A 20,736-nucleotide genomic window follows, 5' to 3' on the forward strand; every position below is an offset into this window, starting at 1 on the left:
CCCTCAGGCTGACCCAGGCCTGGGGACAGAAGGGGCTCAGGGGAGACATCCCCTAAGGAGACGATTCCTAGCAGCCCCCTGGCTCTACTTCTGCCCAGTTTTTCCCTCACTCCCCCCCCCCCACCCACCCACCACCAACCCACACACACTGGGACAACTTCCCTTTCTCTTCCCAGGTCCTTCAGAGGCTCTGGCTTCCTCAGCCAGATCTCAGAGGCATGGCCAGCCCCTGGGTCATACTCCAGCCTAGAAGCTGGGAGTAAGGGGTCCCAGCAGGGGTACAAAGCTCTGGGGGCCAAGCCAAGTGCCAGCCCCCCGGGCCCACTGTACCTCTGCTGGCCTGTGCTGATGCCCCCAGTGTCCATGTGTCCTGCAGATGTGTCCGAGGGCTCAGTCCCCAATGGAGACTCCCAGAGTGGCGTGGACAGTTTGCGGAAGCACTTGCGAGCTGACACCTTCACCCAGCAGCAGCTGGAAGCTTTGGATCGGGTCTTTGAGCGTCCTTCCTACCCTGACGTCTTCCAGGCATCAGAGCACATCAAATCAGAACAGGTGAGGAAGGCGTTTTCTGCTTGCAGAAGCGCAAAGGAACAGGGCAGGACAAGGCCTCTGGACAGTGTGCGTCCCCAGCATCGCACGTGCTACATGTGTGCGCACCACGTGTGTGCTGTGTGAACACACACGAGGACGTAATGGTCGGAGTTAAGAAAAACCGTTCTGGTATAGGGCAGTTAGAAATGATGAGCTCTGGGTGCTAGGATGGTCTTGGGTAAGTCTTGCCCCCTTCAGAGCCTCAGTTTCCCCATCTGTAGAATGAAGGACTTGGGTAAGGTCTAATAGGTCCCTTCCAGCCCTGCTCTTCCATGAGTCTGGCATAGAATACCCAGAAAATGTCCCCATGCCCCTGCCGTGTCCCTCGCCTAAATGGCCCGAAGGTCTTACAGAAAGTTTGTGCAAGCCTGGGTGCTCTTCTCGCCCAGCGTCACGAGGAGAGCCCTCTGTGCCTGCCTCCTACTCCCCAGTGCAGCTGTCCGGTGTGACCCCAGATAGGCCAACGGCCCTCACACCCAGTACTCCCTCCAGATGCAGAACAGCCCAGCGTGACTGCAGCCCGCAACACAGCGGCACGATGCACAACGCGGACATACGTCTCTGATTCCTCCCGTGTACCCATGTGCGCGTGTTCACCCACCACCACGGGCCCCTGCTCACTGTACTCAAAGCACGGCCCCGAGAGCCGGAAGGGGCGCCTTTCCCAGGCCACAGCTCAGCACACCTCCCGCACCTGCCTCCACCCACACATCCCTGTGGGCCCCCGGTGCACGCACTCAAAGATAGGAGCACACACCCATTCCTCCCACACCTACGGCCCAGGCCAGGCCCACAACCGCCGCCCAACACGGTCAGCCGGGCTTGCACGCGCACCCGCGCGGTGGCACAGCAGCGCCGCCCCGCGCGGCACAGTTCCTCCCTCGGACTCCGGCAGCTCCCAGCCACTCGCCTTTCTCTCCGCCCGTCCTTTTATCCCATAAGCTGTTTGTCTTCATAAAACAAAAATCAAAAGTCTTTTTAAGGTGCCCTGAGCCATAAACCAACAAAGGAGGAGCCGGCCGAGGCGGGCGGCTCGGTGCACCCTCCACGAGTCCCCGGCTGTATTACAATGAATAACCTTTATTTACTTTCATTAGACTATTAAACACCAGCACAGTCATTTTTCCCCCTGAAACTCGGAGCAGGGCCCATAAAGCAAATCCGAAGCCTAATTGAGTTCATTTTAATTTCTCTCCGATCACAGCGAATTACTCTGGTGATAAATCAGGGGGCAGCTTCACCCCCAGTAGAAGGCCTAATTTGCAGCTAATTACAAAACTGATTTCTACAGGAAGATCAATACGAGAAGGAATTGGAAATGACGAGGCAATCCCGTCCAGCCAGGGAGGGGAGGGGGCCCTCTGGGGGGGCCAGGAAGCGGAAGGGAAAAAAACGGACCCGAAAGAGCAGAAAATCAGTTTTAATTTAACGTAATATTAATCAGAGCAACTTTTCCTGCTTTGTGCAGACTCCTGGGCTGCCCAGCTCTGGGGTCTGGCTTAGCGGTGGCTGCAATAAAAAGGCAATTACCCGAGTGTTTCGGGCAGGACACCCTTTCAGAGTCAATGACTGGCCCCCTCCCACCCTTCTGTTAGCCATGTGGACTCTCCCCCTCCCCAATTTCATACCCCAGTGCACAGGCAGAGAGCGAGGGGCCCGTGGGGCTGTCTTTGTTTGTTTTTTAAAAAGGGGGCGCCAGCACCCGAGCAGCTAGCCCAGCGGCGCCAGGCCAGAGGCCCCGCTAGGCCCTTCCCCCAGCCCCTGCTTCTGCCATCACTGCACAGTTCGCCCTCCTCCCCAGGACTCCAGGAGGGACCTGAAAGCACCCCTTGCCTCGCAGCAGGGGGAACCCAACTGCTACACTCCGCCCTTGGGGCTTCTTAGGCAGGGGACGCTGTGGCAATTGGAAGGATGCTGGGATAACCGCCAACAGCGTATACCTCCAGCTACACCGAGTCCGGTCTCCCCCCCACCCACACAAAACTCTCCATCATCCGCCGAGCCCGCCCCTCCCTCTCTCCCCTCCCTCTGCCCGGCCATCTCCTTCCACCCCATCTGGGAAGGCTCCCTGTTCCTCCTCCCCATCTGCACACTGAGCCCTTTCTCCGCATGTGTGCATCAATAGAGAGCTGTCGCTTTTCTCTCTTCTCCCAGGGGAACGAGTACTCCCTCCCAGCCCTGACCCCTGGGCTTGATGAAGTCAAGTCGAGTCTATCTGCATCCACCAACCCCGAGCTGGGCAGCAACGTGTCAGGCACGCAGACATACCCCGTGGTGACCGGTAAGGAGGCTTCCGGGAGGGTGGGGGCACTGCTTTCAGTGGGGGCACCTCAGCCGGTGCCATCTGGGCCCAGTGTGACAAGGGGCCCCCTGCCATGATATCTGCAGAGAGAGCGAGCCTCCGAAAACCAGGGTGCTTCCTGCACAGATGTGTGCAGATGTGGCGAGACAGAGTTGTGGTCAGGGTCTCTGCCTGGAAAGGTCGAAGCGAGGAGGGGGCTACTGCTGGTCCCTTCTGCCCATCCTCCTGCCTCTCCTTTTGCCTTTTTCTCTTGCCTCCACCAAGGCGCCCAGAGTTATTAGCCTCTTGCTAGGACATGTGCAGAAGAACGCAGAGGCCGGGCTGGGGAGAATGGAGCGTGAGGCCCAGGGTCCAGCCTCCGTACTCCCATGTCTCCAAGCGTGCCTTCCTCTACCCCCCGGGAAGCCGGGTTAGCTGTGTGGCTTTGGGCTTCGTGGCATATGGCATCCATCTCTGTGGTTACAGATAAGCACGATTCTTCCAGCCCTCCGTCCGCTTGCCGGAGAAATCACAGAGACTGAGGCTTGATTTCAAGGCAGGGTCAGGCCTGTCGCACAGTCAAACGCAGGGGGAGAGGGCATTTGTCCAGCCGCTTTCATGGGTTAGGAGCGGCAGAGGCAGCTCGCGGGAAGAAGGCCGGAGTGTGGCGCCGCGCAGGGCCAGCCGATGCCGCTCTAGGCCACCGGGCTGCGGGCTGTGGAAGGCGCCTGGCACTGTGGAAGGCTTTCCGGGCCAGGGAAGTGCCCAAGTGGGAGAAACACACATTGAGGTGTTATTAAAATTCACCTAATTATTCTGGAGACACTAAAGCCAATGTGCCGTTTGTTCCTTGGGAGACAGAATGATTGAGAAGGGTCTCGGTGGGGATTGGGAGACACTGAGGCGTTACCTGCCGAGCGAGGCGGGCGGAGGCGGCCCGGGGACCTGGCAGCCAGCGTCACAACCAGCGGCAAAGACAGGGAACAGGCCCTGTTCTGACTTGGAGCCCATCTGAGCAGGGCTCAGGCCTGAGATGGGCTGTGAGTGGCCACACGGCCTCCAGCTGGGGGCTGGGGAGGGCCCTGCTGTGAGCTCTCGCAGCTTCTCCTCCAGAGGTGTCCTGCTACAACTGTCTCTGGCCCGGGACAGGGTGGAGCTCTTTGGCTAGGCAATCAGAGACTGTTCTGGAAGTGTCAGAGAACTGGATGGGGCTTTCGGGAGTGACAGGTGGGTGGGTCAGGACACTGCCTGTTATCAACTGGGCCTCGACTCGAGCCCTCCTTAGCCAACGTGGAAGCCCTCTGAGCCGCTGGGGGTTCTGACCCAAGGCAGAGCAATGGTGCAGGCCGGGCCACCTTTCCGGTCTGCTGAGAGTTTCAGTGGCCACTTCCCAAAGGTGGTCCACCCCAGGCAGCTGACAAAAGAGAGTCCAAGAGACTCGTCTCTAATCCCAGCTGTGCTTCTCTGTGCCCGGGGCCACAGTCCAGAAGGCAGAGGCTCCCCAGGGTGGAGAGATGGACCTTCGGGTAGGGTTCCTGCTGCAGGAGAACTCAGGCTGGTGCAGAGAAGTGCCTCCACCTTGAGCATCCCCCGCCCGCCTTCCCGCCCGCCCCCCCCATGGCCCTGGAACGGTCCCAGCTCAGCCTGGGAACATCTCCGGCTGATCCATCTGGATCCAAGTGTGAGAAAAGTTCATTTCAGACCCAGCTTGACATTCCCAGGTGGCAAGTTAGCACTAACATCTCAATCTGTATGCGACATTTCAATCAAGCGAGGAGTAACAAAAGCAGAACCATTAACATTCGGAGCTGTTCACCAGTGGTAATGACGGGAAACTCGCTCAGAAACTGGAAATTACCAAAAAGAGGGAAGTGTGTGGAGAGGTGGGGGAGGGGAGGTGGGAGGAGGTGGGGGCAGGGAATGATTTTTCCAGACTTAGGCCAAGATCCAGTGTTTGGATTAATGGTGCCATTACCCGAGAAAGGGCTTCAGATTATGCTCATTCTTAAAATGTTTTTGCTGGCAATTAAACGGCTGCAGTTATTGATCTTTGTTGATTTTATGTCCTCCTGATTTGCATAATCTATTAAAGATGAATGATTCACGATGTGTTTATTATGGGGACAAACAGAAATTGTTAGAGGTACTATCAAGGTGAGAAACGGGGCAGTGCCCAGAGACTTCATGGGCCGGCTCAGGAGCGGGTCCAGCATGGTGGCCTTCGGGCCGGGACTTTGTGGGTAGCAGTGAGCAGCGATGCAAGGAGAACAGACACGAGAGAGGTGGACTTGGGCTGTGTTCTTCTAGAAGGATCTTGGCATCTGTGACAACTTCAAGCCCAGCTGGGATACGGGAGAGGCTTTTGGTGTATTTGTGGAAATTCCCCTCGGAGAGTCTTAAAAAGCTTATTTGGTTGGAGAATATGAAGGGCTTTGGTGGAGAAGGAAAAGGGGAGGCTCGTTCTGGCCAGGCGTGTGCTAAAGGGGAGGGAGCAGGGAGGTCATCCGTGCCCACAGCCTGGCTTGGGCGTGCTAAGGTGTTCAAGGAACCCTCTTCACCCCCCCCCCCCCAACCGTGCCTCAGGCACCCAGCTCGCCTTCCTCCCCGGGGGACAGGCAGCTGAGGCTATAAACCTTTAGGTGTGAGCCCTGAGGAAACCGGCCCAGCAAGGCCCTAGCCCAACCTGAAGAGCCGACCTTATTGATATTCCTGCCACCATCCTGGCACTGGAGGCTGATTTCAAACTTCACCAGCCACTTGATACAGCTGTTCCACAAGGTCAGGACTGAGAGGAGAGAGGAGCCTTGGCTATTGTGTGGAGGGGAGAGTGGGGCCCAGTGGGCCAGGACACAGCTAATCACATTGCAAGCAAGGGTGGCTGCCAGCGACTGGGGCCTGGCCTGATAGCCTCCCCTCCCCACCTTCCATCTTGGAACCAAGGAGAGAGACCGATTTTTCTGGGTAGTGTTTGCAAGTTCTGCCGAGATTTTAATTTCACTGCATCACAACTCAGCAAGCTGCCAAGTCAAGCTGGTTATTTAAATTTATCACCCACTTTCCCCTCCGCCGCTGGGCTGCTCTAGCTCAGCGGCGTCTCTTCTCTCCAGCCCACTGCTCTAGGCTGCTGGTCTGGAACGGAGCCGAGCGTCTCCGAAGTGATAAGGAAAAAGGGACCAGCTAGATGAGAGAGTGGGTTGGGGGTACTCTGGCCCCAGGCTTCCTCAGGTTGGCTGGCTGATGGCTGGTGCCTTCTATCACTTCTCACCCTTCCAAAGGACTCCATAGGGGGCCGCCATCGACCCCTCAGTAGCCCCAGGGACCTCTAGGTCAGGACTTCAGTGAGGCCTCTGGCTCCAACTGTGTGCCTGCCGATGCCTTCAAATTTCGCACCACCGGTAGGAAACAGCCCTTCTTCCCCCGTGACCCCCACCCCAGCCTCTCCCTTCCTGTGTCTGTCCAGGTCTCTAGCCATAGAGGAGCATGAGGGGACACTGGCAACAATGTTGATCTGAGAGAAGATGAGTACTAGTTTCGGGATTCCCTGAGTCCCTCGGAGACGCGCCTGAGCATTGAGAGAGTCCCTTGACCTGGCGAAAGTCCACCCTGAAGGGGAGAGCAGGTTCCCCACCCTGGAGGCCAAACGGAGCGAGTCAGGGATGGTTTGGCGGCTCTCCGTGCTTACCCTGGCATCCCAGGAACCCAGCGGCCCCTGGACTTGATGCACAAGTGGGCTTCACTGGCCTCTAGTGGGCATCAGCACCAAGCACCAGGAGAGATGCACGCGAGCGTAATCCTTGTCGCCCTCCTTTTAGTCCCAGAGAGGTAATGGAGGAATGAGGCCAATGTCCAGAAACCAGGCAGGTTGCACTCACCAAAACACCGCTGGGTAAAATGTAACAACAAGAATTGTTAATACACAGACAAATCTCATTCTGTGGCACCAGACGTAGAGGGAAACTCAAAGCCCCGGGCGATCTGTGAGAGACTGAGGGTATCGCACTGGAGGTGGACCCTAACTGGGGGACGTTGGGGTTGTAACACACCAGAGAGGAGCCATGACGTTGGGTCCACAAGAAGCTGGAAGCTAGAACTGAGTATTACCCCGCATAAAGCCAGGGACAGAGCAGGACAACACTGTCCGTGAAAGGGAGACACATAAACGTATCCCAGTGGGTCCAGGGAAGCAAGCAAGGGGGAAAAATGGTCTCCATGAAAAATGGCACCCTGAAGCCTGACCCTGGTTCAAGAGTTCAAGTTTATACCCGAGAGTGTGACAGGAACTCCCCAGCCAATAGCTGGCATAAAAATGTGTCTAGAATAGTGACCCACTCAGAAACCCCTGCAGGGACAAGGGCAGACCTTCTCTGTAGGGGCAGTCCCCAACCTCGGGCACCTGGGACTCTGCCACTGAAGATGAGCTTGCTACAAAAAAACAAAACAAAACAAAACAAACTACACACTTCATGTGAATATAAGCTATCGTGAGGGAGAGTTAGCAGAAGCAATCAAAAGGACGATTACTCTCCCCAAGAACGGGACATAGTAGAGCAGTCCAAAAGCATCTATAAAATAAACATGTTTTAGTCTTAAAAAGATAAAAGTTAAGTATCAGTTTTGTGTTTGTTACAGATCTAGATATCACATCCCCCTCCCCGCCACTGCTCAGCCAATCGTCAGGTAATAAAAATCAGAAAGGACAAAGGCTGAAGACCGCACCTATAGCACATGGTTTTGAGGTCCAGGCGCCATGGAAAGAGCTGAGCCTCAGGCCTGTACCCTGAGAGTACAGCCTGTCCCCTGCTTCTCCAAACTCCCAGATCAAAGGGTCAGCAGAGAATCTTCCCTTTTCTTTGGAAAAAAATATCTGAACTTTGGAAAGCTAGGGATGAGGAAAATACACTCCTCCTCAGTGAGAAGAAGAGCCTTGTTAGCTTCCCTACCCTGGCAGTGGGGGGAGAAGGGGGTCTTATTCCAAGAGTTTGGGAGAAACTTCTCGTGATGCCTTAAGACTACAGCTCTGAAGGAATCTATAGCTAAGACCCAGGAGGAGAGGTGGATGCTGCTCAAGGCGGGGGAGAGAGGGAGCAGAAGATTCTCCTGGAAGCTGGTAAATTTGAGCAGAGGTGGGGGGAGGTCAATAAGGCAGAGGTCAAAGCTGGAAAGCAGGGCTGACCCCCCCCAGGTCCTGGAGGCCTGTGTGGACAGTGCAGGCTCAGCTTCTGAAAAAGGGTTGTGAGCTCTCAGAAGCTCAGATCCCCTGCCCACATCTGGGATGGTCAGCGAAGCGGCTTTTTAGCCGATAGAAGTGTGGGTCCTGGGAAACCCTCCTCCTCCTACCGGGGAGTCCTGAGGACCTCCAGAAACTGCCTCTTTCCTGTAGTTAACAACCCCCTTCCAATGCAACTGCACTTCCCTCCATAAAACAAACAGCTTAGCTCTTGGCCAGCCCCTCCGGGGGAGGAGAGGGCAATAAAGGCTGAGAAATGTTTCTAAAGGAGGCTGGGAGTCTCCTAGCCTTGTCTGTCAGCTCAAAGACCCTGATTAGCTAGAGGAATTTAGGGCACAGACATCAGAGTTCCTCTCCAACCTTGAAAGAAGGGCGCTAGGGCAACTTCTGACATACAGCAAGTCAGAGCCCTTTGCTGAGGAGGCCAAACCAGACCAGAGGGCTTCTGCACAGCACCCACGGGCCCTGGACTCTTCATTTAGGCTGAGAAGGCCCAACAGTATGAAGCTAGCCTCCTCCAGACATCCCTGAGGCCTCCGGCTACATCCCCAAGGACCTCCAGGCCTTAGACCTCAGCTCTGATTTAATTATGGGGGCATTTCCATAGCAATGAGACATTGACAGATAATGCGGGTGCCCTGGGCCTGCAGCTTAGGGAGTCATTGAATCAGGGCTCTGCCCCTTCCTCCTTTATCCAGTTCACCTCTAAAGGGAAAGGATACTGAAAAGAAGGGGCATCAATCCACTCTAGGCCTGGGAGAGTGAGATCAAATTGGAGCAGAATAATAGCTGTACCTCCCCAGTTTCCATCCTCAATCCACATCCCATGTCTGTGCCTACCAGCCATCCCAGTGGTGATGGGCTGCCCATCCCAGCAGGGTGCCTTGGACAGAAGCACAGCGGGGTGCGGGGTGGGCTGCTAATGGAGTTGCAGAGGGGAGGAGAGTCATGGGGAATATGAAGACAGTATGAAAAGCTCCAGGGTATTTTAACAAAGATGCAGTACTGTGGTCATACCTTGGGCCTTCCTCTTGACTTCTCCCTTCGTCTCTTCCTTCCATCCAAGAGACCCAAAGTCTGAGCATCCCAGATGGATTGTGCTTCATCCTCCACAGCAAGGGCTCGCTGACCCATGTAGAGACCAGGGAGAGGGGCCAGGTTTATTTTTTAATGTTTTTATTTATTTTTGATAGACAGAGTACTAGCAGGGGAGGGGCAGAGAGAGAGAGAGAGAGGGAGACACAGAATCCAGAGCAGGGTCCAGGCTCTGAGCTGTCAGCACAGAGGCTGACGCGGGGCTCGAACTCACAGACCTTGAGATCATGACCTGAGCCGAAGTCCGACGCTTAACTGACTGAGCCACCCAGGCACCCCAGGAGGGGCCAGTTTTAATATGAATTCAAAATATTTTTAAGAAATCAATGATCTTTATTCCAAGCGCGTATAGTAGCCAACTCAGGCTAACAAAGAGTTGCCTAATAGAAAGCACTGGGCACTATCTTCATGATTAGCTGGGTTACAGAGGACCTTTCAGCTGTCATAGATGTTTAGAGATGCATGGGGGGGGGGGGGGTCCCAAAGGACAATTCCCCAAAAGGGGGCTCCCCTGCCACTGAGCTTGTTCATTATTTGGCCCTTTCTAAGAAGAAAAGTTTGGCTAAGTAAAAGTAAAAATCAGTCAACTTAATCTTTTCTGAATAACCAGAAATTCTAAATGGTGGTATCCTGATGAGTATTCCAGGTATGCTTTGGGACCAAGGGCTCAGAAATGTCCTGGTGGGCCACCTAGGTAAGACCTGAAAGCCTGTTTCCCCCAGAGAGCCAGCCACCCCCCAAGGTGACAGGAAACACCCCCCCCCCCCCACACACACACACACTCACACACCTGGCCCAGGGTGATCAGAATCTTTCCTTCCCCCACTATTAGCCTCAGGACAAACAAGCCAGTACTGTTTCACCCCTGAGCTTTGGGAGGCAAGCCTTGCTACTATTGTTACTTCTGAGAGGGCTTTGCTCCCTTCAGCCTGGAATCCTCTCCTCTCCTCCCCCGTGGCGGCTGGGCTGCTAGGCAGGGAGGGAGGAAGTCTGCGGCCCGCTCCAAGAGCAGCCTAATGCTCCAGCAGCTTAAGTGGCCGTTTTCCTTGGGATTAGGGTTTCACTTACACAGAGCGCCTGAAAAACGCTGCGCTTTCGGAAGGATTAGAGCTGACAATTCAGTGGTCTCAGAGAACAAAATAAAGCCGGAGAGGAACTGGGAGACCTGGAGTATCGGGAGACTGTGCAAACAGGCTTAACCTCTGCCCACCCAGCACGAGGGTCTCTCGTGCTCTTGAGCCCATCAGTGAGCCTGGGCCCGCCTCCGGGGGGTGGGGGGCGGCGGTGCGCCAGCACCTGCCCAACTCCTGGTCTCCACTTGAGATTTGCTAAAGGAGCCAGAGAAGGCAGCTTTGGGAAGTGAGGGAGGAGAGGGCTGGGATGTCTTCCCCTCTCTCTTAGCCTCAGTTTCCTTCTCTGTAAGGTAAGGGGGTTGGACTAGGAGATAGCCACATTCTCTTTCAGGCCTTTGAAAATGTGATTCTCCCCAACACTCCCTAGCCTTATCCCAGGATCCTGAGGCTGTAGCTCCATCCATGGTCCAGCTGAGTTAAAGGGAAGCCACCCTTGGGGGGCCCTAGGCCAGCTCAGATGAGGGCAGTGAGTGTGCTGGAAGGGGAAGGGGTGGGGACGGCATGGCTGGTGTATCCAGCTGGTTGGCTGTCTGGGCGCAGAACCCCCTGAGCCCACACAGATCTGGGCGGCGTCCCCGCCCAGGACACCGCAGGGACTAAAGGTCCAGCTGTCAGTGGGAAGCAAGATCAGCTAGGAGAGCAGCCACCTGAGCTGCGGGCACAGCCCCCTCTGCTGGAACCCAGAGTAGGCAGGGCTCAGGATGAAGAGCTCTGGGGCCAGCACGGTTCCCCGGGGCTGGCGGGCCGTCGCGCAGGCACCTCTGCCCTCGAGGAAGAACCTTTGGGAGGATTTGGAAACCTTGGAAATAAGAAACAGCACGAACTAAGTGGGAAACTCCTTAAAAAGCAGCTTTTACAGATGTGAAGTTTGTTACTTTAGCAGATTATTTAAACTTGGACTGGTCATTAAGTGATTATAATCGGTACACCAGTGGAAATGTGCAGTGTATTTAGGCGGCAATTACAAATTTAATAACCGCGCATTCTTGGGAGTATTACGGATGCTTGTGTCAAACGCAGGCACAGACCGCCACCCTCGGAGCAATCTAATGTCTTCATCTTCAGTACCTTATGAGAAGCAGACAAAACTTGAGACTAGGAGAGTAAAACAAGAGTTATGTTTTCTGGCCTTAGGCTCCTCCACAGTGTCAAGTGGATAGCAGAAGTGCTCATTTTCAGAGAACGATGCTGCGGAAAAGCACCCCTACACTCACCGGCTGGAACTTTGGCTGTATAAATCTGTGTCTAATAAGTCTGGTGGTCTGAGTCATCCCTGAGCCCGAGCACCTCCGCCACTCGGGCAGCTGCCTTTTTATTGTTTCCTGGGTCTTCGGAATGCTGACGTTTCCCCTACTTGAGATAAGACTCTCCGCTCCCTCACATGCTCTCCTGCTGTTCTCTGTAGGATCTCGTCTACTGGTACGATTGAAGCGCTTTCGAACAAATCGGTGTCTTTCTTAGGCCAAAGAAAGGAGGTTCGTTTGGTGTGTTATGAGTAGTGTTTCTCAATCTCTGAGTCAGGCATACTTTTGCGAATATGATAAAGGCCATCTAGGTGTTATATATGTGTACTCATAACGTCTGATGTATAGCTTTACATGGACCCTATGAAGCATATCTATGGAGTCCCTGCAGGATCAGTGAACTCGTTTAAAACCCTTGCTGTAGAAAATGAAAGAACCTGAACCATGCAAGAAACAAGAAGCCACAAGATGTTGCTTTAGGAAGGATTCATTTAGCATCATCCCAGGTTACCTTCCTGGACCAAATACCTACTTTCTGGGTCTATAATATTCAAGAATGTCATTCTAGAATCAGTTCCTATGGTCCTGCTTGTTCTGTCATCCAGATTCAACCATTCTACTCTCTGTGAAATCTCGAACATAATACTTAGCCCCTCTGAGTTTCAGTTTTTCATCTATACAACGGGGATTACAAGCAGATCGACATCGTTGGTGGATATGAGGATTAAAAGAGAGAAGACACAGAAAATGTTTCGGACAGTGCCCAGCTGTCATCGGCGTTCGATGAATGCTAGCTAGACTAGATCAAGTAGAAACACAACTCTGCCCTTGAATCTTAGAGCTGACAAGATAGCATAAATTCTCTGGTGACTGAAATTTTCCAATTTCTTAATAAAGTCATTCGCCTTGCTTTTCTCTGTGCTTTGGAAGAGGAACTGCACTTAGATTCTCCAAAACAGTTGATTCGATCTGGCCCATTTGGTAAGGAATGTCTGGCAAAAGTGCACCGTCTGATTCAGATGTAGTGATTGCTGTAGAAATTGGCTGTAGACTCTTCAGGGACTTCTGCAGTTGAACTGAGAAGACATCCTCATCAAGTACAGTGCTGCTAACACTTCTGGGTACTTTAAGATTCTCGACTACTACTGTTTCTTAAAGAGCCTCTTTGTTTTTTAGAAAACTCCAAGGAGATTAATACTCCACCCCATGGAGTTTTACTACAGACTTTCGGTGTCAGTATTTTATTCTTTATGTCCTGTTTTTTCTTGCCTCATCTTAATGACAACGGCGACAGTATGAGCTTTTGCCTGTTGGATGACTTCTTTTCCTTTCCTTTGGCTCTTTTGGGAATTATCTGGCTTCACGTTATCATTAAAAGGCGGTGTGGGACAGACACAGCTTCGAACTCTGGCTCTCTCCTTTACTAGCTCTAGACCCATCAGGAAATCTTTATGCCTCTCCGCGCCTCCATTTTTCTCAACTTTGAAACAAGGGCGTTAGATCTTCTCGAAGGCTCTTCCATCTTTAAAACTTTGTCATCTTAGGAAGCAAGGATCCAACACGAAATGCCCCTTCCCCTGGTCATATGTGGGTTCTTATCCATTTGTGATTCCTGGTGCTGTTGTCCCATGACTGGCACTGTGGGTGAGCAAAACACTCTTGCCTCTCCCTATCCTCTGTTGGGTAACACGTACTTAATAACCTATGTATTTCGCCACGTGGCTGTTTTCTCCTCTTTCTGTGCTTTCACTCCTTTGTTTTTAGGGGTTGGTTGTGCTTCCAGTTCTCGAGTCTCTCTCTGCTCCCTTGTGTCCATCCGTCTGCAGTGCTCTGCCGATTCTTCCTTGCACAGATTCCATTACCCATTCATATCTCTCGCTAAAAGAGGCTTGCTCAAAGAATGCTGCTGGGCAAATGGTATGATGGTCTTAGTAATTTGAAAACTTCCTGCGGTACGTGTTTTCCATTATTGACAACGGGGTTCCAGAAGAATATATGGCTCTGGCAAGAGTTTGGTCAATTTTTTCCTCCTCTTCTGGTGTCACCTGTGTACTAATGAAGCCATTGAGCGTGCTTTGTATGCGGCGGCTTGCACCTCTGTTGGCTCAGGGGTCCTGATGGGCACCTCTTTGTGGTGATGCTGATGTTTCAGAATCCGCAGTGGCAGCAGCTTCACAGCTGTATGCAGAACACCAGGAAGCTTGCATGCTTCTTCCTCGTCCTGGGCATCTTCTCTCACATTTTAAAAATGTCTAAAAAGCACTTCCCGGGTTCAGTTCTTTAACTAGAATTTGGGAATGTGTCTTTCAATGAACAATTCCGCGGGTGACTTCCAGCATGCAGAAGTTTCTGTGTGCCAGAAGTTAGCCTGACTGTTTTTGCAAGAGCAAAAGCCAGTGGAACTAAACAGTGCAGTGGGGATAACTCCAGGCTAGCTGAAGACACCTTTCCAGGCATCCAGCCTCTCTTCCTTTCTCCGAAGCTAGGTAGGGAATTGTATGACACAACCTCAGATTACAAGGAATTCATGTGTGGCAGGCTGTAGGAACCAGGCAGCTAAAAATCAGAATTCGGGCGCATTTAAATTCCTGTTTTTCACTTTTCTGGCTGCTTTCCAGGCATTAAGATCGCAGGACCAGGAGGAATTGGATTTCTATATCTTTCTCATTTCAAAACCTCTACATCTTCCCTAACTCTCCTCTGTCTTGGGGCTTTTTGACCAGCACATGCCATATTATTCGTCTCTCAGGGAGTTGATAAATATTGCCTTCCTTGTCCATTTCAGACCCACTCCACTGAGAGATGGTCAGGAGGAGTGAAACTTTTATTGACAATAGAAGTCAATGAAAGAAAACCCACAACAAAGCAGGCACAGATACTTCCTTCTTCCTCTCTGGGGGTCTGAAGTGATCTCTTGTCTGATGGTTCTGCTCCGTTGTTTGTTCTTGAGTTTTAGGAAATATAAGACCTTAGCTATATTAGACAGTAGAGAAGAGAACCATTCTATTGCTTGATGGGCTATAAGTCACAATACAAGTCACTGTCATCTCTCATCATCCCCTAAAAATTCGTAATGGCCTGTTCAAACTATTTTTAGAGAAAAAGCAGATTTCAGCATTGACATTCTGCCCCAGCCTTTACCTCTTCAAAGGAGACCAGCACACATGAAACAGTCAGAAAACAATACAACCCGCCTGGCGTTGGCTGTAAGTGCAACAGAGTGATAGAGAATCAATCAGTAAATACTTATTGAGCATCCTTTATTGAGTTACCAACCATGCAAGGCAGAGCAGAAGACAGGGCCCTGCCCTCAGTTTGATTATGGTCTATTTGAGGAAGCAAGCCATAATATGAAAGAACGGGTCTGATGCCTTATGAAATATAATGTCGTGGTCAGCCATGCAGCACAGACACTGTAGAAATTTGGAAGAAAGAAACTTCCCTGATGGGTAGAATGGTAGGCATTTTAAGGCTCGAGCTGGAAGGAGAGGGTAGCTATGCGGAAGACAAAACGATACGGCAAAAGCACACCCGCCCATGAAAGCAGTCCAACTAAACCAGGTGGAGTGAGAATCAGAGCTGAGAAAGTCAGGTGGGGAGAGTACCCAGGAGGCTTTGAAAGCCTTGGCAGAGTGTGGATTCCAACTGTGGACCGCAGAGAATCCATGGTGGTCTTCACAAGGGAAGCGATATGTTGAAAGCAACGTTTCATGAGGACTAGCCAGGCGGCCACCCTTGGGATAGATGGGAGAGGCAAGAACGTGGAGGCAGGGAATACAAGCAAAAACACTGTTGTGGCTGGCCAGGGGCAGGTGCTCAGGAGCTGAGCTCTGGAGGTGGGAGAGGCAATGGAGACGGGACTGATGTTACAGACATTGCTAAGGGGAATTGATAACACTTTCTGACTGACTTCATCTAAAGGGGAAGGACAAAGGCTACACATCAAGAAGGATTCTAAAGTGTTTGGTCTGGTGGTCTTCAAGAGGGTCAGGAGACCTGATTGGGAGGAAGATGAGTCTGCGTTTATTCCTGCTCAGTTTTAGGTGACGGTGGGACAGCTAATGAAAATGTTCAGCAGGCAGCTGGAAATGCAAAAGCCTGAGCTGTAGCCCTGTGTACTTTGGGAGAATTGAATCACTCAGATGTGTTGAGGGAGAAGTGAGGAAACTCACACGGGTCAGAAAAGTAGGAGATGAGGTGAAATTCACAGAGAGAGTGGCCAGGAGAACGAGGGGCACTTTGGAATAGCCATAGGGAGGATGAAAGCTGCGGGTGGGTGGGGGGAGCTGAGGAAAAGGAAACGCACTGGGCCAGATGTGCGGAGTTCTGTGACTCCCTGCATCTTGCCACACCTTGCCTTCTCAGGGTCAGACAGAGGCACCAGAGTGGGACAGTGGACAGGCTGAAGAGGAGGATAAGGGGAATCTGGAGAGGATAAATGGGACCCAGGAGAGCATCACATTGTCTCTAGGGCATGGCACTGCGGGAGAGGGAAGAGGGCAGATTGTTGGCATTAAAGATTGAGGCATAAAACGTAAGGGAGGTGGTGATCCCTTCATGGCGATGGAGGGGACAGGCAAGAAAGGGAGGCCACTCAGGTGTCGCTGCATCCCAGAGATGTCTGTGAACCATGGGTGGCTCCCTAATACTGGCTTGCTTTACCTTCACTCCAGGACACTGTGAAGGAAAGCCCTGCTTCCCACCCTCCAGACTCTAGCTAGTAGAAGTTTCCAGAGACTGAGGTCCGGCAGTTGGTGGGGGGAGAGGGGTTTGCTCGTTGGAACTTGATCTGATCCACTTGAACTGTTGGCTCAAAGCCCCTGATTCACTTCAGGGATGGTTTTTTTTATCATTTAAAATTTTTTAAATTCTTTATTCATTTTTGAGAGAGAGACAGCGACACCAAGTGTGAGCGGGGAAGGAACAGAGAGAGAGGGAGACAGAATCCAAAGTGGGATCCAGGCTCTGAGCTGTCAGCACAGAGCCTGAGGCGGGGCTTGAACTCATGAACCACAAGATCATGACCTGAGCCAAAGTCGGACGCTCAACCCACTGAGCCACCCAGGCGCCCCATATCATTTAAATGCCATAAACGCTAAGAGCAAAGTAACCCACTGGATGCCTCCCCCACCCCCACTCTCCACACCTGCCAGGCCCAGCACCTGCAGCTCCACTGAGAGAGGACAAGAAATGCCCATTGGCCCCAGAATGGGTGGGGGTGGGGGTACCCTCCAAGCCTGAAGGAAAGATGGGGTGTTAGAGAGGTGCGGGGTGAGCAAGATGATAGACGTCCATTTGGCTACCGGAGAGACCACAGCTGAGTATCTTCCTGGGGAGGAGGAATAAAAGCAGGTCACCCCCCGCCCCTTCTCCATCTGGGTTTGGGCAACAAAGGGACACAAGCAAAGGCGAACACGTAGGCACACGAACGCACAGAGAGACACACAAAGTGCTGGAAACAGCAGAGGTGCATGGCCGATCATAGGACAGACGTTTAGCTAACGGGCTTCAACGCGTGTTAAGGGCGCACGCGGACCTGCTCATTCAGCTCTTCTGCCACGTGTCTGCTCCTTCCTTGCCAAGAGCGTCCTTCCCATGGAGTACCCTGGTGGGAGCAGAGGCAGGCCTCTCCCTTCCAGGCCTCACCCCTTCCCCTTTGTGTCTTTCTAGGTCGCGACATGGCGAGCACCACCCTGCCTGGTTACCCCCCTCACGTGCCCCCCACTGGCCAGGGAAGCTACCCCACCTCCACCCTGGCAGGAATGGTGCCTGGTAGGTGACAATGGTGCAGCTGCCTCGTTTAGATGGGGGTGACTACGCTGTGGGTGAGCTGCTGAGTCGGCTGTAGTCTGAGGCTGGGGGTGGGGGGAGACCCAACGTCCCCTCCCCCCAAGCCTTTTCTGTTCCATCCCTCTCTCTCCCTAGAGGCTGCAGTTGGTCCCTCGTCCTCCCTCAGGAGCAACCCAGGGAGGGAGTTGGCCGAAGGGGCTCTTGTGTGCACCCCACCGTATGCCAGGGCCCCTCCCCGGTGCCCACCCAGCGGAGCCTGTGCCCCGGCTCCTCTCTCGGTGCCCCAGCCCACCCCAGCCAGCTGACACTGCTTGGAAGGGCCTGCCCTGGTTTCCATGGAAACTTGGAGCCCAGAACCATTTCCAGGGGCATTGTCAGTCACTCAGACAAAGCCACCCTGGTCCACACCAACCCGCAGGGAAAACCAGTGTGAACTGACCCCACCCCAGGGAGAGGAGGGAGCTAGTCCCTAAGGAAAGAGGAACAGAAGACAGGCTATGGCAGGATCCAGAGAGACTCTGGCTTCAGAGAGACAAGCTAGAGAACCACGTCTCCTCAGAGGTACCGGGCCCTCACTGCTCCTGGGAGGAGTTGGGTCTGGACTGTGTGAATCGGAGAGGCAGAGGCCGGATTTAGGGACTGAGGACTGTAGCTGGAGGTTGTGCTCTTTCCAACCTCCCATCCCAGATTGGGAGCCTGGCTTGAAGCCAGAGGGAGCTGAAGCTTCTGTTCGTATACACACCAAAAAACCCTCTTATCTTCAAGAGGGTGAGACTCGCTGGGCCTGCAGTCCACTGCTGCTGGTTGCCCTCTTGTGTGTCCCTTCCCTGACACACAACCCTCACGGTGGGGGAGGACAGAAGAGGGTGACTGGCCCCACTCCCGGATGTGCATCCAGGGGCAGCCCTGGGGAGGCAGAGCGTGGGGGGAAGGGCAGTGGCAAAGAGGAAGACTGCCCCGGGGTGCTGTACCCCCATAGGGGCTGAAGGGAGTTAGAGGAACTGGCTAAGGAAAGCTGGGAGGTGTAGGTGAGGGGATTCCTGCCCAGATCTGGAGGGGCGTGGGTAGGAGTGTTGGGGACAAGGAGATTCTTCTGGGAAGGTCCCAGCAGTGAGCAGGTGGAGGCTGGAGAAGGTCTTAGAGAGGTGGGGGTGAGGGAGGGGGGAAGCCTGCAAGGAGGTGGGGATGAGGGGAGCCGCAGAGAGCTCATGGTGGCAAGGGGGGAGTCGTTAAACAGAATCTAGTGCTGATGAGGAAATTACACTTGTTTCATTAGCGATGGGGAAGGAGATAGCTCAGTTCCTCTTGGTCACAGTTGAGCTCAGAAGCTCATTATCCTGCTGCACGCATGCTTTCCCTCCTCGTCAATAAACAGGCTTTCCAGTGGCTGCATCCCCCACCCCCACCCCAGCTCCCTCTCGGAGAGGGGCCCCTTCTCCTCTACTTAACCCGCGGTTAGGGATCACTGTAAACAGTCTGGGGTCATCACACAGGAGAAAGGGCGAGGGGGAAACCCGGAGGCCTGGCCTTTCTCCCGCGGAGGGAGGGAAGCAGCTTCCGTCCGCTCCCAGCCCACGGGGCCCTCCGCTAACCGCTCGCGGACCGGCGGGCTGTCCCCCTGCTTCCCACCGCCTCCTTCTGCTGCGTGGCCCGCCTATCGAATCTCTCCAGGGAAAGGCGGGAGGGGGGGGGCGCGGTGTTTCCCAGCAGAAACCCCCACCCCTTGCATTGGCACCGTGCTGAGATGCCATTCTCAGGACTTTCTGGGACAAAGTGTCCCGAGGGCCTTTCTTCGCCACCCTCCCCGGCTTCCATCCCGTGGGGGCTACGATTCCTAGAACCAGAGTATCCACTAAAAAGGCCCTAGACCCCAACGCAGCGGGGTAGGCGCGCCTGGACCCGGAACAAACCCTCCCTGGGTGACCCAGAGCGCCTCCGCGGCGGAGCCCCGAGCCCCCAGGCCCATGTGCGAGGGCCGTCGGTGCTTCTGCACCCGCCCCCCCGCAACGGGCTCTCCCCACACAGACCCAGTGGATTGCTCTGCCTCTGTCCTGCCCGCCGCACCTGCACCTCGGGCCCGGGGGAGGCCGCTGGCGGGGCACGTCGGGTCCGCCCGGGCGTTGCGCTGGTCTGATCCCCACTCCCCAACCCTCCCGCAGGGAGCGAGTTCTCCGGCAACCCGTACAGCCACCCCCAGTACACGGCCTACAACGAGGCTTGGAGATTCAGCAACCCCGCCTTACTAAGTGAGTACGCCACCTGGCTGGCCGGCGGCTCAGCGCGTCAGCCCGCGGGCAGGCTTGGCCGGGCTGCTTCCGGACGCCGGTCTTGCTCCCCTCGACCCGCCCTTCGGGTGCCGGGCGGGCAGGCTCTGTTAGTGCAGCACTGAGGCCCCGGGATCCCTAGAGGACGCCCGCGCCTCCCGTCCCTTCTCTCCCTTCCTCTCCCTTCCCGGGGGTTAGAAGGTTCTGCGCCGCCCCCACCCTCGGCCCCCCTGGAAAGTCCCCAGTCGGGCGGCGGCGGTCACCCATTGATCGGGCCCCTCTCCCATCGTGAATGAAGCTCTCCTGGGGGCAACCGGCCCAGCAGCCCAGCCGAGGTCTCCCTTGCCCCCATCCCGCCAGACCCCAGCCCCGGGGAGGTCTTTGCTTTTCTTTCCTTTTTTGTTCTCCTGTTTGTCCTCTCACCCAGCCCATTCTTCTCCTGTGTTAACTTCCAGGTTCCCCTTATTATTATAGTGCCGCCCCCCGGGGCTCCGCCCCTGCCGCTGCTGCCGCTGCCTATGACCGCCACTAGTTACCGCGGGGACCACATCAAGCTTCAGGCCGACAGCTTCGGCCTCCACATCGTCCCCGTCTGACCGCCCACCCCGGAGGGAGGGAGGACCGACGCGACGCGATGCCTCCCGGCCACCGCCCCAGCCCCACCCCCACCCCAGGAACCCTGCAGCCCTTCACACCACCCCGTCGAAGGCCGGACAGGACGGGTGGAGCCGCGGGCGGGACCCTCAGGCCCGGGCCCACCGCCCCCAACCCCGCCCGCCGCCCCTCCCCGCCTGCCTGGACTGCGCGGCGTCGAGAGGAGGGCGCGACCCAGCTCGCCCCGACTTGGCCCGAGCCGGCCCCGGAGCGGACCAGCCACACCGCGGGACCCTGGCCGGGCCCGCCGCCACGCGCGGGGGACACGTTTCTGTGACACACAATCAGCGCGGACTGCAGCGTGGCCCAGCCCCGGAGCGGCCCGCCTCGGACGCTCCGGCGCCTGGAGGCTTCGCTGGAGGGACTGGGCGAAGGAAATTAAGAACAAAACGATTTTTCTGCAGAAGGAGGAAGAGCCCCCTGCCGAACCCTCGGGGAAAAGTCCTTACGCTCGCGC

General features: G+C 54.7%; 1 protein-coding gene across 12 annotated transcripts in view; it reads left to right on the plus strand.

Annotated features, from left to right (window-relative positions):
* PAX2 (paired box 2) overlaps nt 1–20,331 on the plus strand; it is a 77,760-nt gene extending 57,429 nt beyond the window's left edge. For 6 of the 12 annotated variants that reach the window (XM_019459168.2, XM_019459165.2, XM_019459166.2 and 3 more), the window contains 5 exons: nt 377–552; nt 2,746–2,872; nt 17,242–17,343; nt 19,521–19,607; nt 20,081–20,265. In XM_019459168.2, coding sequence (XP_019314713.2) covers nt 377–552; nt 2,746–2,872; nt 17,242–17,343; nt 19,521–19,607; nt 20,081–20,157 — 569 coding nt within the window. In that variant the 3' untranslated portion in view covers nt 20,158–20,265. Of the gene's footprint in view, nt 1–376; nt 553–2,745; nt 2,873–17,241; nt 17,344–17,496; nt 17,583–19,520; nt 19,608–20,080 lie in introns of those variants that run through there. The other 6 variants (XM_019459163.2, XM_019459167.2, XM_019459164.2 and 3 more) reach the window with 2 other exon arrangements.
* The last annotated feature ends 405 nt before the right edge of the window (nt 20,332–20,736 follow it).

This window comes from Panthera pardus, unplaced genomic scaffold (genome assembly GCF_024362965.1).
Source record: "Panthera pardus isolate Hobbes unplaced genomic scaffold, ASM2436296v1 HiC_scaffold_22, whole genome shotgun sequence".
Lineage (NCBI taxonomy): Eukaryota > Metazoa > Chordata > Mammalia > Carnivora > Felidae > Panthera > Panthera pardus.